The 19,977-nt window shown below is 45.3% G+C and overlaps 1 protein-coding gene across 1 annotated transcript in view; it reads left to right on the plus strand.

Moving 5' to 3' along the window:
- LOC117876518 (NACHT, LRR and PYD domains-containing protein 3-like) overlaps positions 1–15,045 on the plus strand; it is an 83,952-nt gene extending 68,907 nt beyond the window's left edge. The window contains exons 8-9 of the mRNA XM_034768781.1: positions 2,103–2,318; positions 14,871–15,045. Coding sequence (XP_034624672.1) covers positions 2,103–2,318; positions 14,871–15,045 — 391 coding nt within the window. The remainder of the gene's footprint in view (positions 1–2,102; positions 2,319–14,870) is intronic.
- Positions 15,046–19,977: the final 4,932 nt, after the last annotated feature.

Consider the following 19,977-nt stretch of genomic DNA (forward strand, 5'->3'; position numbering starts at 1 on the left):
CTTCATATCTTCATAAAAATTGCAGACAGAAAAACTGTTCTCAAATTAGTCCAGTCTACAAATGATGACCTTTTCTTCTTTTTTGCATTTCATGATACAAGTTCATATTGTTGTATGATTACAGACTTTTGCTTTAACGAAAGGAAAAAAGAGTATGGGAAAATGCATACAATATATCACCTGAGTCTAAGTATTTCCCAATCTTTCAAAAACAGTGCTATTTTCAGTACATAGTTGCATTATCAATCATATTTAGATCTCTGCCACTTTTGGTGAAAATTAAACATTGGGATCTTTTTAGTTGTGTCCATTTTTGTAAGCCATCCTAGTACATAATGAAAATAATGAAAGTTCTTGTAATTTTGATAGAACACAGTTTTGTCCTTGAAATTTATTGCAAATTTCTAAAATATTGGAAATGGCACGTGACATTTCAAAAACATCTGAGTCAGTTCGATCTTTCCCCCCGTCATTGTCCCCACATTCACACAAACTCTGGAGTTCCCTCACTTCTAGGGAACCCATTTTGAATTTTTCTATTCCCTTCCAACAGATCTTCAAATGTTTGCTTGGGTCTGGTCTAGTCAGTAGTTAGATCTTTTCAAATTTTTCCAGCACACTTTAGCAAATCACAATAGGTTTCACAGTGAGAAGCCTCAAAATTTGCTCAGGCCCTAATGTTCAATACCCGATTGGTTAAAAAATATGGGGGCCCTTTTGAAACTGAGAAACACAAGGGACTAAGCACAGCTCTATGCAAGAGAAAGGATGGTGGTGTAATTAAATTGCTGGATCAAAACTCAGACTCTCTGTGTGTCTTTGGGGAAGTCATCCAGTCTCTTATGGGTCTCAATTCTCCATTTGAAAAATGACAATAATAATATTTCCTTTCCCTACCTTTTACCTGTCTGGTCTATTTAGATTGTAGGATCCTCAGGGCAGGGACTTTCTGTGTGTAGTGTTGCTCCTTCTTCTAGCACCAGTGTCCTGTTCTGATACCAGTGTTACCCTCTGCCAGGTGGTGGCAGGTGTCCAGCACCTTGCAGATCAGAGGAGAAATCAGTGACAGGGAGTCTGGGTAAACTCTAAGTGAAACTTGTCATATTTACATTTATTCACCTGTTTTGGACTGAGATGGTCACACAGCAGAAGCTCCTCTTCCAGAGATCTGAGCCCAGCACCAAATTCCCAAAGAGAAACTCTGCCTCCAGAATGGACTCTAATCAGCACCCAGGGCAACGAATAAACTCCCGTACTGTTGGCACAGCTACCACNGAAACTGAGAAACACAAGGGACTAAGCACAGCTCTATGCAAGAGAAAGGATGGTGGTGTAATTAAATTGCTGGATCAAAACTCAGACTCTCTGTGTGTCTTTGGGGAAGTCATCCAGTCTCTTATGGGTCTCAATTCTCCATTTGAAAAATGACAATAATAATATTTCCTTTCCCTACCTTTTACCTGTCTGGTCTATTTAGATTGTAGGATCCTCAGGGCAGGGACTTTCTGTGTGTAGTGTTGCTCCTTCTTCTAGCACCAGTGTCCTGTTCTGATACCAGTGTTACCCTCTGCCAGGTGGTGGCAGGTGTCCAGCACCTTGCAGATCAGAGGAGAAATCAGTGACAGGGAGTCTGGGTAAACTCTAAGTGAAACTTGTCATATTTACATTTATTCACCTGTTTTGGACTGAGATGGTCACACAGCAGAAGCTCCTCTTCCAGAGATCTGAGCCCAGCACCAAATTCCCAAAGAGAAACTCTGCCTCCAGAATGGACTCTAATCAGCACCCAGGGCAACGAATAAACTCCCGTACTGTTGGCACAGCTACCACCTTCCAAAAGCTTACCCACAACACCACTCCTCATTTGCGGGGTGTCTCTCCTTTTTTATCCCAGTTGCGTCCTTTTTTCCCTTCATGTGTCTTCTCCCCACTTTGGGTCCTTTTTCTCCTCAACTTCTCATTTGTCTTCCCTCATTTACCTCTAAATCCGCATGTGGATTGGTCAGGGAGAGGGGCTGGTGGGCGGAGCCGCCTGTCAGATCAGATGTGACAATCCCCCTTCACACTGTGATTCCTCTTCTCTGCATTTCTCTCTCCTGCAGATTGTGGAGTTGTCATCTCACAGATGCTAGCTACGGGGATCTCGCCGCTGTTCTCAGCACCAGCCAGAGCCTGACAGAGCTGAACCTGAGTCATAATAAACTGGTTTCAGTCTCTAAGGTGCCACAAGTTGTTTTTGATAATAAACTGGGCGATGCCAGAGTGCAGCTGCTGTGTGAGGGACTGAAACACCCAAACTGCAAACTACAGAAATTGGAGTAAGTAACATTTGGCCTCCTCTGTGTATTTACAGGTGTCCCCTGTGTAAAGTGCTTGACACAGTGAGAGATGGTGGAGGGGAGAAGAAGATTTTTTTTTTCTCTCTGCTCCACTCTGATGTTTCTCGGGTATGAAGACTCACCTCATTACCCCCTTCCCCCCCCTCCCCCCCCCCCCCCCGCCTACAGCAAGAGGGAGTCTTACTAATAGTAGCTGGGTGTCAGCTCCCTGGTATCAGCAGCCCTTCACTCACTCAAGCACTCTCCTCTGGGCTTATGCCATCCCAATCATTGAATCCTGATTCATTCTCCTGTGATATCCAGCCCCTGAGTGTGGCTACTCACAGAAGTACCAGAATTTCTGCACCCAGAGATGTAGTGCACCCTAGTTATCAGAGTTACCTTAACCACTGCTCATGTAAGCCACACAGCACTTGTGAACACTTATCATAAAAACAACAAGAGGTTTATTTAAGAAAGAATAAAAGATTTATCCAGGAAAGAGAGAAGGTGATGGAAACAACTGGTTGAAACACAAAACAAAATCCTAAAGCGTGAACCTGGGTTCCTTTCGTTTCTAATGAACTAGGCTTTCCCCACAAAGTTCAGTCAGTTGCAGAACTAGCTGGGGATACCCTACCTGCTGTGATGTTCCTTTTCACATCCAAGTGGTTTTTATCATTTGCCATGGTCTTTGATGCTTTTCTATTGAATGTTCTGGGATCTGACAAGGGTTGACAACACAGCGTTCTGTAGATACATTACATGTTATACTTGATGCATAAATATCCTATAAGATGTCTTTGGTGTATTGAGTTTCCCAGGCCTGTGGTGAGAGCTGTTTGCAAAGAACAGGAAGCCCTTTGGCAAGGGCGCTCTGTGTCACATCCACCCAATTTCCTTTTTTCTTATCTTTCCTCTTATTACACCATCTCCATCTCATAATGACCCTGGTGTTGTTCCTGGCAAGGGCTTTTGCAAAGCAGTGATCTTGCATTTTGCTCTATGGCCAGGCTAGGGCTCAGTCTGATCCCTCTCAGAAGGCCTTCTACAGCTGAGTTCTAGCTGTTGAGAACACTCTGCTCCAATGCCCAAGAGTCTGAACCTGGACATCTCCAGTGAGATTGTCCCTGTGGAGCACAGTTGAGACTCTCTGCTACAGGTTGTTGGCCTTGGCAGCAACAGCACAACTTCATACCATACCTGTAACGCTGCACAGCCGCACACAAACGTGTGTACAGCAGTGCACAAGGGATCCCATCACCTCTGGTGTTTAACCTGCTCAGAGGAAATACAATCACATATTTTCCACCACTGCAGCCCTATGCGCTGTTTTAGCACAAGCACTGGCAAAGCAGCTGCAGTTGTGCAATGAGTCTTGTCCTACTGAAGTTCCACCCTGCCCCTGCCCATCCTTCCATGGGCATTTTGATAACGCCAGGCCCAGAATCTGTAGGGAGTGGGGGGAGTGGAATTAGGAGCTGCTGACCCTCTGTCATGGCATCTGCAAGTGCAGGGTATTGCTTTTCACAACAAATGTGCAGATCCTTGTGTAGGACCCAACCATTTAAAGGAGGCAATGCAGCAAAGCAAAAAGAGTGACTAAGTGCACACTAACACTCTAAGCCATAGACATTATACGCCTGCTCCAGGAAGCATCACGAGGAAATGCTGGGTAGGTGCAACAACCCACAGGCCCTGCAGCATTTGCAGAGTGCGCTCGCACTGAATGTAGTGCATTGCATACTGCCAAGATAGAATGGCTAGTGTGGATGCACTGCATCATGGCAGCTTCCAGTTCAGTCACACTGATGCAGGTTGCAATGTGGAGTTCTTTAGTGTACACTTTAGATCATAACCTATTTAGTGCCTTGACAATTAGTATGATGACTTTGAATTCAGTCTGGAAGGGAAGGGGAAACCAATTGAGTTTGTGGAGCATCAGAGAGAGGGGCTCCCATAAGTCATTGTTGCTTAAAATGGAGCTGCTGCCATCTGAATGTGTTACTTATCTCCCCCACCTCCCCCTCCCCCACCCCCCCCCCCCCCCGCCCGCAGGGAGAGTGATTTGTGTCAGTCTAACAATATTCACAGAAGTCTAGCCATTGCTTGGCAACACTTGTGGTTTAATATTAAAGGTATTTAAGAGACCAAATCACCAAGCTTAGCTTAGTTTATTAATAAGGGACAAAGCAGTACAATATGAAAAGGAGGCGTACATACACTCCTTCTCGGAAGCAATTAATGTCACAGCACATTCACCTCACACAGAAGTTGTGCTTCAAAAATATGCACCCAAGATAGCACAGCATGGTTATTGACAAGTTAGAAAGCACTGAATATGTCAGCCAGGACTAGAATTCACCAGACAGCTTTTAATTTTTTCTTCTTGTATCATGGTGTATCTTTCTCTTTCTTTTGAATACTACATTACAAGAGCTACGAAAGCACTACCCAGCGTGCACTACGATGTACAATGGATGTATGATGCCTTCAATCGATTTTATATTTGCTAATGTCAAAAGCTACGTTTTGCTTTGTAGAGTACATATACATTTAAGTGAAGCTGGAAGTGCTACCTGCTGTTATGAGATCCTGACACTTCCATCAGTAGACCCTGTTTTCTGTTGCTTATAACTTTGCTAACCTTAACCATACTGGCTTAAATTTTCCATGCTGGGTGTCTGCTTCAAGCTGGATATTTTTGTGAAATTTCAGCCTTAGGGTTCATCCATTTTCATCCATAGGCTAGGGAAACACACTGTTTCCCGCAAGTAATTCTGGTGAACTTTTCAGTGAGATGCACTATCCCCCACAGCCTCCCGGCCCCAGCTTTTGAGCAGGAACTTGAAATTTGGCAGGGGGAAGCATTTGTGCCAGGGATATGCCTATTTCTGCCCCAATTTTCAAAGTTAAAAGCCTTTGAAAAATCTCATTGTTGATGCTCAGTAGAGACTTATTTCAGCTTTGCAGCTAGACTCTCCAAAGCTCCTTTCTTCATCGAGTATGCCCCACCCTGGGGCTCCAGAGGACTGAGCCAGCCCTGGCAGGGTCTGTTGGGGAAATCAGGATTGGATTAGGAAATCATGACTGCTATCTTGAGGGGTGGGGTATGTGGTGGGAAAGATTCCCACCCCAGTCTGAAAGGGGTTAATGATGTCCACTGGGCACACTAAGCCCAAACTGGTACATCTGTGACAACTATTGCACCTGGAGAGGGGTGGCTCCTTAAAAGGAAGGATCAAAGCCCAGGGCAGGCTGAACTTAAGAGGGAAGTAGAACTAGCATGCCCCTGCTCCACAGAGAAGCTGCAGAAGAGATTCTGCTGCCTGAACCCTCTGGAGAGGCAGAAGAACCATCTTCACTTTGCTTTGCTTTTCATTAGAGCCCAGGTGCTCAGCCTGGTCCTCTGACACTGAGGGTGTTAGGAACCCAGCCCCCTTCTCAAAGACTATATACCTGTTAACTTGTGAAGAACAGTGGGGTGAGCCCAGACTGTTTTGTGGGTTGCACTCCAAACCAGCGCTATAGTGACACCTCCAGCCAGAAAGAGACCTTAGGGATGAGAGAGGGGCCCACCCTCACCCCAAGGGGTGATCTATAGGTACGACCTGTCACAGAGTTTGAATCGGAATCACCAGTTTGCTCAGAAACTTCACACATTCTGCCGAGACAAGGACTTAGCCAAATAGTTCAATGTACTTCTCCTCTCCGGACTGGATCACTGTAATTCACTGCTCCTAACACAAAGTCTAACACTGCATATGTTCCAGCCAATAGAAGAGAACTCGCCACCTCTTCTGTGATTTATGCCACTATGACCACATCAGATCAGTGCTCCAATTTCTCCATTGGCTGCCAGTCAGCTTCTGCTGCCAGTTTAATGGCATGGTCTTAAACCTCCATGAAACTCCAGAACCAAGCCCAAGACCAGAGATGACTCCCAGCCAGTTGGAGCAGACAGAGAAGCAGCCTCAGCAGGGCTGATGGACACGGATGTCATCAGACTGCCTGCTACAAGTTGTTACTCTCAACATTCTCGTCCTTGTGCTGTTTGTTGCAACCCTGTCCTTTCCCATCACAGTCAGTGTATTTTAGCCTCTTTCCATGTTCCCCTCTTTCCTTCCTTCCCCCCTGCCTTCTTCGTCCCCCTCCCTTCCTATTTCCTTCCATTTAGCTAATCCCCACCTAGCAACTCCCACCCACGAATTAAGGAAAACCCAAATGCAAAGACTCACCCACCTTCCCCCCACAGCAAAATAACATTCAAAAGGTCACTTGTGCACTATTTATTCTGCTTGTGTGTTCTATGCCTGTCCACTCCCTTTAGTCTGTCCCACTTTACCAGTTAATGGGCTCCCTGCATCTTACTGTTCACCACCAGATACAGCATTAATTTGGTCAGCAGAACCTCCATGTGTCTCCAGTGAGCTTCTCTTCTCAACAAGTGAACTATCGCCAGTTTATTCTTTTCTTTGCAGATACTGGACCTCAGATGCTAGCTGAATAAATTCCACATTTTATTTAGGGTGGTTGTATTTTTTTATTACAGTAAAGAGACAGCGTCACAACAGGGTCTCAAATGCTCAAGGGTTCCCCAACAGAGGGCCTGGCACCCACAAGCCCTTTGGGATAAATCAAATTAAAACGTTATTTCAGAGAGAGTTTTCGTCTCCCATTAGGCACTTCAGAAGTCTTGTGCACCTATTTATGTGCCTAATGTATTAAACTGAGCATGTGCAGAGACAGAAACTACTTCCGGAAAACTACCCATCACAGGACCTGAGTGACTCCAGGGATATGTTATGGAAATTGCATCTGAGTAACACCCCAGGCACTGTGAGTCCAAATCCATTCCAGGACAGAAATCTGAAGTAAAAGAAGCAGGTGTATTGCTCCAATCTGCCTCTATTATGGGGCGGGGGGGAGGTTAATTTGGGGGAAAATAGAATCTGAGTATAGCAGAATATGCAGAAGCTGCTGAAATTATTGTTTGAAAAAAACACACAAGCCAATGCTCGCTGGGAGGGGAGGTCGATTGGGGTGAAAGAGTAGGTGGGAAGAGGGGTTGAGACTCAGGTAATGGGGGTCTACAGGCACAGGGGGAGAATTGTTTGCATGTGCCACAATCTGAGTTCCCCCCAGTCCATCTAAGGAAGCGTGACCTCCCCCTTCCCTGCTCCTCTCATGTGAGCCAGGTTCGGGGGGAACTTGCTTTTCAAGGGGGGTCTGAACCCCTCTCCCTATTCCTTGTGTGACTGTGGGTCCCTTGTCCCCCTGGTAGTGTCTGAACTCTTCTCCATGCTCCTGTGTGAGTGCGAGGCACTGGGGTGGGGCCTTGATCATCTATATGGGGGTGTGACCCCGATCAGTGCCTCCTCATGTGAACCAGGTTCTGGAGGGGGATTGCCTTTCTGGGGTGTCTGAGCCCCTCTCTCTAACCCTTCCATGTAATCTGGAAGTCACTGTCCCTTTGTGGGTGTTTAAGCCCCGCTTCCTGTCCCCCGCCTCCCCGTGTGTGCTTGGCTCTGGGAGCCCCTGTCCATTTATGGGAGTCTGACCCTTATCCTCCCCCCCCCCGCCTCAAGTCAGCCAGGTGCCAGGGGGCTTGCCTGTTGGGGGTGTCTGAGCCCATTTCCCTATCCTGCATGTGAGCCAGGATCTCGGGAAGCCCTGCCCTCTAGCTTAGAACAGGCATGCTCAGAGCATGCACCAAGAACACAAGCCTGAAACAGGTATGTTTGACACACATCAGAAACTCTTCAGCACTGAGGGGGAAGGGAACATCCACAGAAATTAATGGAACAGTTCACATGTTTCAGAGCTATTTTTTTCAGTCTGTCTTCATCTCCATGGGGTATTTTCTTTCAGCTGAGAATATCTCATTGAGACCACTGGGCCACTTACCACCCCTCTGACTCTTCAACTTCGAGGTTTGAAACCCGCCCAGGGTAGAAATCTGAGAACGAACTGTTAATATCGGGGGAATTAAATTAAGGTAAACATCCACACAACCTTAACTCTGCCCTCTCTGAGTGATATCTCAGAATGCCCATAACACGCACACACTTGCACTCTGTCTTTTCATTGTGATGGACAGGTGCTACCTACCTTGTCCTACACTCAAACACTGAGCCTACTCCCCTGAGAGAATGCCACATTTGTAAAATGTACCAGCCACTTCATGCCCTTTATAATCCCTTGAGACTTGCACACAGGTTACCACCTAAACCTATGCTCTCCCCTACCCATCATTAAATCCACAGACTGCTCTTATATCCCATGTCACTACTGACAATAGCTATAGCACCCAGTGCCCTGCTACTGACACAACCTGCACAATTCTATACTGGAATGATGCTGACTGGAACCTCATGGCTCACGTGCTCCTCTTTCTTTTGAGATTACACACAGTGGAGAGACTCAGACCCAGATCCCCTCTCATCACAGTCGCAGCTCTATGATGAGGCTCCTCAAGCCAATCCCTAGATCTCCTGGTGTCACAATCACAGCTCTTCCGAGCTGCTTCCACCTATTCCTCCACCATTCAGTACAGTTATACCTAACACAGTGAATGCATCTGGAAGGCGTGCACTTATTCCCAATGGCTATTGCCCCTCCAAGGGGCAGTGTGAGTGTTTACCTTTGCTTGGAATTTCCTGGTTTTCTGCAGTGTGAGAAGGGCATAAGCTGTCACCAACAACTCTGAATTAAACAAGATTTTTGTTATTTAATGATTAATGTATTATGGTATTGCTTAAGTGCCCCAGCTGCAATCAGGGCCTCAGTGTGTTCAGCACTGTACATGTTATAATGGCAGGTGTCACCAGGTAGTTCTGTTATAGTCTTCCCAGTGCAGTAAGCAAGGTTTAGCCTTGGGGCAACATGTATTGTGTTAGTTTTATTGGGTTTTGCAAGATTTGGTGGAGATGCAGTTTTGGGGAGAAGGGAGCTGTGCAAGCAGCCAGAGAGTTTGCTGTCTGCATTGCGCTCTGATTACAGTCTAGCCTGGAGGCAGGTTTCTGCTTGGGAGTTTGGTGTTAGGCTGAGATCCCTGAAAGAGGATCCCTTTATGCTATGTGACCATCTCATTCCAGGACAGACAATGGGAAGGGGAAGGAAATATTACAATATTACAATTCCAGAAAGATGGAACGACGGGCCTGAGGTCACACAGGTAGCATATCATAAAGCCAGTAACTTGAACACAGACCTCCTGAGTTCTGATCCAGAGTTTTAACTGTGTTCATTCTTGTGATTCTTGGTTCCAGGAATGTGCTTTTTTAAAATGGATATTGTCTCTCTTTCATATAATTAAGGTTTTAAGGCAGAGCTACTTAATAATCAGATTTCAAGTGGCTAGCCGTGTTAGTCTGTATCAGCAAAAACAACCTGGAGTCCTTGTGGCACCTTAGAGACTAACCAATTTATTTGCGCATAAGCTTTCATGGGCTCAAACCCACTTCATCAGATGCATGGAGTGGAACATACAGTAGGGAGGTATAAATATACAGCATATGAAAAGATGGGAGTTGCCTTACCAAGTGGGGGTCAATGCTAACTAGCCAATTCAATTAAGGTGGAAGTAGGCTATTTTCAACAGTTGACAAGAAGGGGTGGAAAACACTTTTGTAGTGCCAATGAAAACAAGGATTCCTCATTGTTTTTAATAACCAGAGTGTCTCTTGGGCTTTGCTTTGGACTACAGCCGCCAGAAGCCCTCATTGAGGGAAGAAACCAAGACCACAGAGCTGGGCCTGGCAGCTCCTCTGAAGGGACAGTGCCCCCTGTGACAGCATGTTAACGTGTCTCAGCAAATTCAGCCTTAACTTGTCACAATTGAGTGTTCTACTCAGAATGCTGCTAGAGGGCACTAGAGGAAGGCCCTGGGATGACAAAAAAGAGAAAAGCTTTAGAGAATTTTATGGGTGGGGATTCTCCTCATGGACATTTGCTTCAAAAGGACTTAGTGAAACACGACACAACTCTGCCCATTGAGAGACAAATGCTGGCTGTTGTGTCTGGTGGTGTGTTCTAGCTCTTCTGATTTCTGACCATAACAGATTCATGAAATTGAAGAGCTGTAAGCCGTATTAAAGAATCAACTGCGCAAAGAACCACCTAGTTGCAAATTTTACCATTTTATTGTGAGGTTTACAATTCTTGGTGGGGGTTTTATTCAGCCTCAGCTCCTGGAGTAATGTGAATATTTGAGAATTTTACCTTAATTTTTTTATTTAATCATATTTTTTGGGCCCTCATGATTGTGGACAGAGGATTAAAAATGTGACCCATGTGTAACCTACACACTCAGGAACTAGAAGGCTAAGAAAAAAACATACAAAAGCATTAATTTTAATCATGATTTTAGGGGCCTGACTCATGACTTTTGAAAATCTGGAATTGGCAATACTGCCTCTATGTGAGAAAATGATTATGTTTTTGGAAAAGTACTTATTAATGTGAAACAAAGGCCTAGAATGGAGCTTCTTAAAGCAGCTGTGCTTTCAAGGGCATCTATAAATAATGAAATCTAAGTGCTTTTACTGTCCTTCATCAGCCTACAAGTTTAAGGATCAGAGTCATAAGTGGAGACTGTAGTGTTTCTAGCATTCCTATTTTGTGGAAGGGCAGAATTCTAAGAAGGAGGAGGTCATGTTATCCCCGATGGCCAAAGAGCTGAAGAGGTAATAACAAAAACATTTTATATATGGGGGTAGGAGTCTTCTTGTCTTCATAAAAATTGCAGACAGAAAAACTGTTCTCAAATCAGTCCAATCTACAAATGATGACCATTTATTTATTTATTTATTGCATTTCATGGTTTAATCTCATATTGTTGAATGATTACAGACTTTTGCTTTAATGAAAGGGAAAAAAAGTATGTGAAAATGCATACAATATATCACCTGAGTCTAAGTATTTCCCAAACTTTCAAAAACAGTTTTCAGTACATAGTTGCATTATCAATCATATTTAGAAGATTTTTGCCACTTTTGGTGAAAATTAAACACTGTTTTTTTTAGTTGTGGCCATTTTTGTAAGCCATCCTAGTACATAATGAAAACAATGAAAGTTCTTGTAATTTTGATAGAACACAATGTTGCTCTTGAAATGTATGGTGAATTTCTAAAATACTGGAAATGGCACGTGACATTTCAAAAACATCTGAGTCAGTCCAACCTCCCCCCCCTCCATTGTCCCCACACTCACACACACTAGAGTTCCCTCACTTCTAGGGAACCCATTTTGAATTTTTCTATTCCCTTCCAACAGCTGTTCAAATTTGTTTAGGTCTGGTATAGGCAGTAGTTAGATCTTTTTGAACCTTCCAACACACTTTAGCAAATCACAATAGGTATCAATAGGAAGCCTCATCATTTGCTCAGGCCCTAATGTTCAACATTGGTAAGTAGCTCTTCCTTAAGAGCCTCAACCATGAGAAAAAAAGGGGGGGAAAAGATGTCACGTTGATTAAAAAATATGGGGGGCACTTCTGAACCTGAGAAACACAAGGGACTAAGCACAGCTCTGTGCAAGAGAAAGGCTGGCCGTATAATTAAATTGCTGGATTGAACTCAGGACACTCGACCTTGGACAAGTCATTCAATCTCTTATGGGTCTCAATTCTCCATCTGAAAAATGACAATAATAATATTTCCTTTCCTTATCTTTTACCTGTCTGGTCTATTTAGATTGTAGGATCCTCAGGGCAGGACTGTTTGTGTGTGTAGTGTTGCTCCTTCTTCTAGCACCGGTGTCCTGTTCTGACACCAGCGTTACTCTCAGCCAAGTGGTGGTAGGTGTCCAGCACATTGCAGATCAGAGGAGAAATCAGTGACATGGAGTCTGGGTAAACTCTCAGTGAAACTTGTCATATTTACATTTATTCACCTGTTTTGGACTGAGATGGTCACACAGCAGAAGCTCCTCTTCCAGAGATCTGAGCCCAGCATCAAATTCCCAAAGAGAATCTCTGCCTCCAGAATGGACTCTAATCACCACCCAGGGCAACGAATAAACTCCCATACCGTTGACACAGCTACCGCCTTCCATAAGCTTACCCACAACACCACTCCTCATTTGCAGGGTATCTCTCCTTTTTTATCCCAGTTGCGTCCTTTTTTTCCTTCATGTGTCCCCTCCCCACTTTGGGGTCTTTTGCTCCTCAATTTCTTATTTGTCTTTCCTCCTTCCTCACCTTTAAATCTTGTTGATGTTAGGGGGCTTATTCCTTCACCCTCTCACTTCCCTGGTCCTTCTCGCATGAACAGAGAGCAACAATACCTGAAGTCCAAAGGCGCAAACAATTTGATGTTTATTAGGGTGAACTTCCAGCAAGCATGATTCCAGTTTCCTTCCTCAGTGTCCCCCTTCCCAGCTCTGACACCACAGAGCCTTACCTATGTCCCTGTTCCTGTTCCCATTCCCCCCTTAACAAAACATGATCCCAATTCTCCCACCCCCAGTCCCTGTTCCCATTTCCCCCACCTTACTTCCTGATTGACTGCAGACTATATAGTAAAACTTGAGTTCTGCTTAGCTATACCTTAACCAATCATTTTACTGAAATTTAACTAACCAATCCTAACATACTGTAACATGGTTATTTAACCAATTATATTCCACCACCTTAATCGGTTTACACCCAACAAAATTAATTATACAGCAGACAGAAACAATCACAGAACCAGACAGAGACCATGCAAATAAACATACAAAACAATACAGAAGTGAGGATTTTACAACTACATGTATACAGACATAAGGGTTTTTTAGCTGTGTCTATTAATAAGATTCCTAACAGCCCAATAGCACCTTATTTCCATGTAACTAGTTTGGAATGTGAAACTGTAACCATACATTTCCCAGTTTATGGCTGCCTCTGCTGCTTAGCCAAAGGCCTTACTTAGCCTAAAAACAGAGCCTCAGACTGTCACAGTACAACAAGGCCCTTACACAGACAAACAGTAATTTTAATTCTTTATTTTATACCTCTATAACTAGCTAAGTGATAAGAATACACCTAAATTCTTAAAGTATAGGCCTTTACAGACAGGCCTAAATATCTATATCCTAACAGTTGAGCTCTTCTCTGTTGCTTAATCAAGAACACCCTCTCCCCACCTCCCCCTGCTAGCGCTTTTCTCCGTAGTTTCCCACATACACCCATGAGTTTTTTTTCTTTTGTTGTTCAACACAAACTTAGAGTCTCTCATCGCATTGGGGTGCCTCTCTTCCTGCCTCCAAAATATCTCTGGGGCTCTACCAACCCTGACTGAACCTGGGGGCCTCCCAGGGAGTGAGGGCTTCCCTCCCTCATACAAATTCAGGGCTCTTTTTCTCTCTCAAACATTGGGACTCCCCTCACCATTCCGCAGAGCGACAATATTTTCAAGGCAACCGTAGTAGTGATGGAGGAGGTTGTGCAGGTGACAGTTCTGGTGGGAGGGGTGTCTCTACATTTGTTCAAGATTTGGCAGCTGTTGGGGGTGCAGAGGGTTCCCCATGAGCCCTGGAGGGAGGGCGGAGTGGCAGTATGTGACAGCCATGCTGGGGGCTGGTCATTGAGATGCACATGGTCATAAACAGACTGCTGCCATAGTTTCACACTCCACTGGCTGGCAGCTCCCCCAGGAGCCCAGTCTTTGCGGGGAGGAACGCAGAATCCAGTAGAAAATTTCTGTTGCAATAACCCCACCAGAGTTTCTGGAACAGGCCCTGCCAACAGGGTCACATGGTCGCCCTCCTCTCAGGGGCTCTTTTCCTCCAAACTTTGGAGCTCCCCCTGGTTGTGGGGCTGTTTTCCTCTTTGTCTTCCAATCTCCCCAACCTTTGGTTCCTGCTCTCAGTGGAAGGTGGGTGTAGTTCTGTCTGTGCTGGGCCTCACAGCTGCCTCCCCTCCCCAAGCCTGAGTTTCAGAGCTGGGAGCAGAGACAGGAGACATCTGTGTCCTGCAGGACAGCAGCAGAGCTAGTGCCGGGGGCATGGAGGGGCAGGGTCTCCCAGGTCCTGCTCTGAGCCCGGCCCAGCTGCCTGGGGAGGGGGATACCCCTACAGCCTCCCTGTAGTGATGGGCCTCCTCTGATTGGGTCGCACCATTCCGGGGCTTATCAGTGGCAAGTCCAATCCTATTGGCTGAAAGCTGGGTATGTGGGACTTAGGGTGGCCAGACACCTGCCCCTTAAATTCTGGTTGGTCAGTGGAAAGGCTGAGGGGCGGTGCTTAGTGAGGAAGTCTGACCTAGAACCCTAATACTTATTGGTCAATGGCAGAGGTTTAAGGATTGGGGTGTCTGGGCCCTTCACAGTGCTGATAGGTGAAGACTCAAGTTCAAGGGGGTGGGGCTTAGGCAGGAAGTCCCACCCCCCACTGGTTCCTAGTTGGAATAGGATGGGAGTTGGGACAGGCAGTGGAGGAGGGCTTCTATTTTATTACTCAGGGTGGATTGGTCAGGGAGAGGGGCTGGTGGGCTGGGCTGACTGTCAGAACAGCTGTGATGAGCCCCGTTCACACTGTGATTCCCCTTCTGTGTGTTTGTCTCTCCTGCAGGTTGTGGGACTGTGGTCTCACAGACACTGGCTTCGGGGATCTCGCTGCTGTTCTCAGAACCAACCAGAGCCTGACAGTGCTCAACCTGGGTGGTAATAAACTGGGAGATGCCGGAGTGCGGCTCCTGTGTGATGGACTGAAACACCCAAACGGCAAACTGCAGAAATTGGAGTAAGTAACATTTAGCTTCCTCTGTGTATTCACAGGTGTCCTCTGTATAAAGTGCTTGACACAGTGAGAGATGGTGGAGGGGAGGAGAAGATTTTTTTTCTCTCTGCTCCACTCTGATGTTTCTTGGGGATGGAGCATCACCTCATTACCCCACCCCCTCCGCCTACAGAGTCTTACTAGTAGTATTTGGGTGTCAGCTCCCTGGCACCACCAGCCCTTCACTCACTCAAGGACTCTCCTCTGGGTTTATGACAGCCCCAGCTTTGCTTTGCAATCTGACAAGATGGGCACCCTAATCACTGAACCCCTGATTCATTCTCCTGTGATAACAAGCCCCTGACTCTGGCTACTCAAAGATGTACCAGCATCTCTGCACCCAAAGATGTAGCATACCCAGTTTATCAGAGTTACCTTAACTACTGCTCCTGTAAACCACATAGCACTTGTGAACACTTATCATAAAACTAAAGTAGGTTTATTTAAGAAAGAATAAAGATTTATCCAGGAAAGAGAGAAGGTGATGGAGAAGGTGATGGAAACAACTGGTTATAAGCAAAACAAACTCCTAACGTGTTTAACCCGGATCTACACTCATCAATAGTTACCTTTCCTATCGAATGAACCAGGTTTTCCACACAAAACTCAGTCAGTTGAAGAACTAGCTGGTGATCCCCTGCCTGCTGTGATGTTCCTTTTCACCTCCAAGTGGCTTTGATCATTTGCATGGTATTTGATGCTTTTCCATTGAATGTTCTGGAATGCGGCAAGGGTAGACAACACAGCATTCTGTAGATATGTTACATGTTATACTTGATGAATAAATATCCTATTAGAAGTGTTTGGTGTATTGAACTTGTCAGGCCTGAGGTGAGAGCTGTTTGCAAAAAAGGGGGACCCTTTGCCAAGGCCGCTTTGTGTCACACCAACCCAATTTTCTTTTCTCTTATTCTTTATCTGTCCTCTTATTAAACCATCTCCATCTCATGCTGACCCTGGTGTTGTTCCTGGTCAGGGCTTTAGCAAAGAGGTGATGTTGCATTTTGCTCTGACTATAGCCAAGCCAGGGCTCATTCTGATCCCCTCTCAGAAGGCCTTCTACAGCTGAGTTCTAGCTGTTGAGAACACTTTGCTCCAATGCCCAAGAGTCTGAACCTGGGCATCTCCAGTGAGATTGTCCCTGTGGAGCACAGTTGAGACTGTCTGCTACAGGCCATTGGCCTTGGCAGCAACAGTATGTACCATACCTGTAACTCTGCACAGCCACACACAAACATGCGTACAGCAGTGCACAAGGGATCCCATCACCTCTAGTGTTTAACCTGCTCAGAGGAAATACAATCACATATTTTTACCAACACATCCCATCTGCACTTTTTTAGCACAAACCCACTGGCAAAGCAGCTGTAGTTGTGCAATGAGTCTCTGCGCATTGCAGTTCCACGCTATCCTTACTCAAATCTTCCACAAGCACTTTCATAACTCAGAATCACTGGGCTCAACACAGGGGACTTTAGAGGAAATGTAACTGCCTGTGATATGCAGGAGGAAAGACTAGATGAGCTAATGGTCTCTTGTGGCCTTAAACTCAATGAAGCCCATTCTGTCACCTGCCAAGCCGCTCACTGGAGTTAGTTGTAAAACTTCATAATTTTGATTCAAAAATGTATGATGTATTAAGCAAAATATTCCAAAGGGAATTGTTTCCATTTTTCAGCAAGCTGTGCCACTTGTATTCCTGCTGCATGCCAGCCCTAAAGCAGCTGAGGGGAGACTCAGTGGTCTCTGCTCAGCGTGCCCTCAAACACCCACCCCTCAGATTGACAAAGACTCAGTGAATGAGAAATACAATGTTATAGCATTACAACTTCAAACATGTGTCAGCTTAAAAAAATTGATTGGTGCCTTGGTAATTCTTGAGCAAAAACATAAAATGCTACACCATGGCAGTGCTGACTAACCCCTGATTTATGTGCATGAACACAGACACCCCACAATGCATAATGACCACCTGTTGACAGCATCCACAGCAATTTCCACACTCCTGAGATGTGCTAAAGAGAACTCAGAGCTGGGTAATTTGTTAAAAAATTAACACCTGGATGAATCCTAACCTCTGCACTCCCCCACCCCAACTAAATCCTCTTTTCTGTGATTGTCCATCACCAACTGAATGCTCCCATCCTTCCAGCCCCAAGGGACTCCACTACTGCAGGTGGGGGAGAACTTTGGTGAGCATTCTCTGGGCTGTGTGGAGGACCTCCAAGGATATTCTTCCTTTGGGCCCAGAGCACTCTCCTCTCTAGCTCCTATAGGAAAAAAGGATAGAGAGAAACTGAGTTTAGCTACTAAACAAAGAAAACAACTGACAAAATAACAAAATTTAAACAAAGATGCAAACTCTGTCTAAAAAACTAACAAACATGAATGAAGAAATGAATTAAAAGGAAAAAAAATCCAGCTCCTCACAACCGGGAGCACCAACACCCAAAGCAGCTGGTGGTCTTCATGATCCACTCTGGGCCTCCAGGCCCAGAAACTGAAAGGTGGTTGGGGGAGTGGCAGTTGGAGCTGCTGACTCTCTGTCATGGCATCTGCAAGTGCAGGGTGTTGCTTCTCACAACACATGTTCAGATCCTTGTGTAGGACCCAACCATTTAAAGCAGGCAATGTAGCAAACCAAAAAGAGTGACTAAGTGTACACAAACACTATAAGTTGTAGACATTATGCACCTGCTCCAGAAAGCTGCGCGAGGAAATGGAGGGTAGGTGCAACAACCCACAGGCCCTGCAACATGTAGAGTGCACTTGTAGTGAATGTAGTGCATTGTGTTCACCGAAGATAGAACGCCTGGTGAGGATGCACTGCATTATTGCAGCTTCTAGGTCAGTCACACTGATACAAGTTACAATGTGGAGTTCTCTAGTGCACACGTTAGATCATAACCTATCCAGGGCCTTGACAATTAATACAAGGAGTTTGAATTCTGGAAGGAAATGGAAAACCAGTTGAGTTTGTGGAGGATCAGAGAGAGGCACTCGCATCAGCCATTCTTGCTTAAAAAAGGAGCTGCTGCCATTTGAATTTGTACTTATCTGCCCCCCAGGCAGTGTGACTTTTGTCAGTCTAACAATATTCACTGAGGTCTAGCCAATCGCTTGGCAACACTTGCAGTTCAATATTAAAAGTATTTAAGAGACCAAATAACCAAGCTTAGCTTAATTTATTAATAATGGACAAAGCAGTACAATATGAAAAGGAGACGTATATACGCTCCTTTTGGGAAGCAATGAATGTCTCAGCACGTTCACCTTACAGAGAAGTTGTGCTTCAAAAATATGCACCCAAGCATAGCAGCGCATGGTTATTGACAAGTTAGAAAGCACTGAATATGCCCCCCGGGGCAAGAATTCACCAATCATCTTTTTACCTTTTGTATCATGATGTATCTTTCTCTTTCTTTTGAATACTACATTACAAGAGCTACGAAGGCACTACCCAACCTGTACTCAAATGTACAATGGATGTATGATGCCTTCAATCAGTTTTATATTTGCTAATGTCAAAAGCTACGTTTTGCTTTGTAGAGTACATGGATTTGAAGTGAAGCTGAAAGTGCCACCTGTTGTTATTGTAGCCTGACCCTTCCAGTAGACACTGTTTTCTGTTGCTGATAAGTTTGCTAACCTTATCCATTTTGACTTAAATTTTCCATGTTGGGTGTATGCTTCAAGCTGGATATTTCTGTGAAATTTCAGCCTAAATGGTTCATCTATTTTCATCCATAGGCTAGGGAAACATGTAAAGTAATTCTGGTGAACTTTTCAGTGAGAAACTCTACCCCCCCCCATCTTTAGGAGGAGCTTGAAATTTAGCAGGGAGAAGCATTTGTACCAGGGAGGTGCCTATTTCTGTTCCTATGAAAATCTGCCCCAATTTTCAAAGTTATAAGTGTCTGAAAAATCTCAGTCTTGATACTCAGTGGAGACTTATTTCAGATTTTCAACTAGAATAGCCAAAGGTCCCTTCTTCACCGAGCATGCTTCACCCTGAGGGCTCCAGAGAGCTGAACGAGCCCTGTCTGGGACTGGTGGGGAAATCAGGATTGGATCAGGGAATACTGACTTCCATCTTGAGGGGTAGGGTATGTGGTGGGAGAGATTCCCACCCCAGTCAGGAAGGGGTTAAAGAGCTCCTCCAGGCACAGTCAGCCCCAACCTGGCACACCTCTGACACCTATTGCACCTGGAGATGGGTGGCCTCTTAAAAGGGAGGATTCAAGCCCAGTGCAGGGTGGAATTCGGAGGGAAGCAGAACTAGAGCTCCCTAAACCTGTAGAGCAGGGAATGCTCATCAGGGAAGCTGCAGAAGAGATTCTGCTGCCTGAACACTCTGGAGAGGCAGAGAACCATCTTTACTCTGCTTTGCTTTTCATTAGAGCTCAGGCATTCAGCCTGGGCCTCTGACACTCAGGGTGTTAGGAACCCAGCCCCCTTCTCAGAGGCCATTTACCTGTTAACTTGTGAGGAACAGCGTGGTGAGCCCAGACTGTTTAGCGGGCTGCAGGATTATTTTCTTTGCTTTTTTCCTGCCTTGGACTGTGGCCATGCCTTAAAGGAGGAGAAGACGCCTCTCAAAGACTAACTGCGAGGAGACCACACCCTGCACTCCAAACCAGCGCTATAGTGACACATCCAGCCAGAAAGGGACCTTCAGGATAGAGAGGTGCCCACCCTCACCCCAACGGGTGATCTAGAGGTACGAACTGTGGCAGAGTTTGAATGGAAATCACCAGTTTGCTCAGAAACTTCACACTTTCCGCCAAGACAAGGACTTAGCCAAATAGTTCAATCTACTTATCCTCTCCAGACTAGATCACTGTAATTCACTGCACCTAACACTCACTCAGTCTAACACTGCATATGTTCCAGCCAATAG

Source organism: Trachemys scripta, chromosome 4 (genome assembly GCF_013100865.1).
Source record: "Trachemys scripta elegans isolate TJP31775 chromosome 4, CAS_Tse_1.0, whole genome shotgun sequence".
In the NCBI taxonomy this organism is placed as follows: domain Eukaryota; kingdom Metazoa; phylum Chordata; order Testudines; family Emydidae; genus Trachemys; species Trachemys scripta.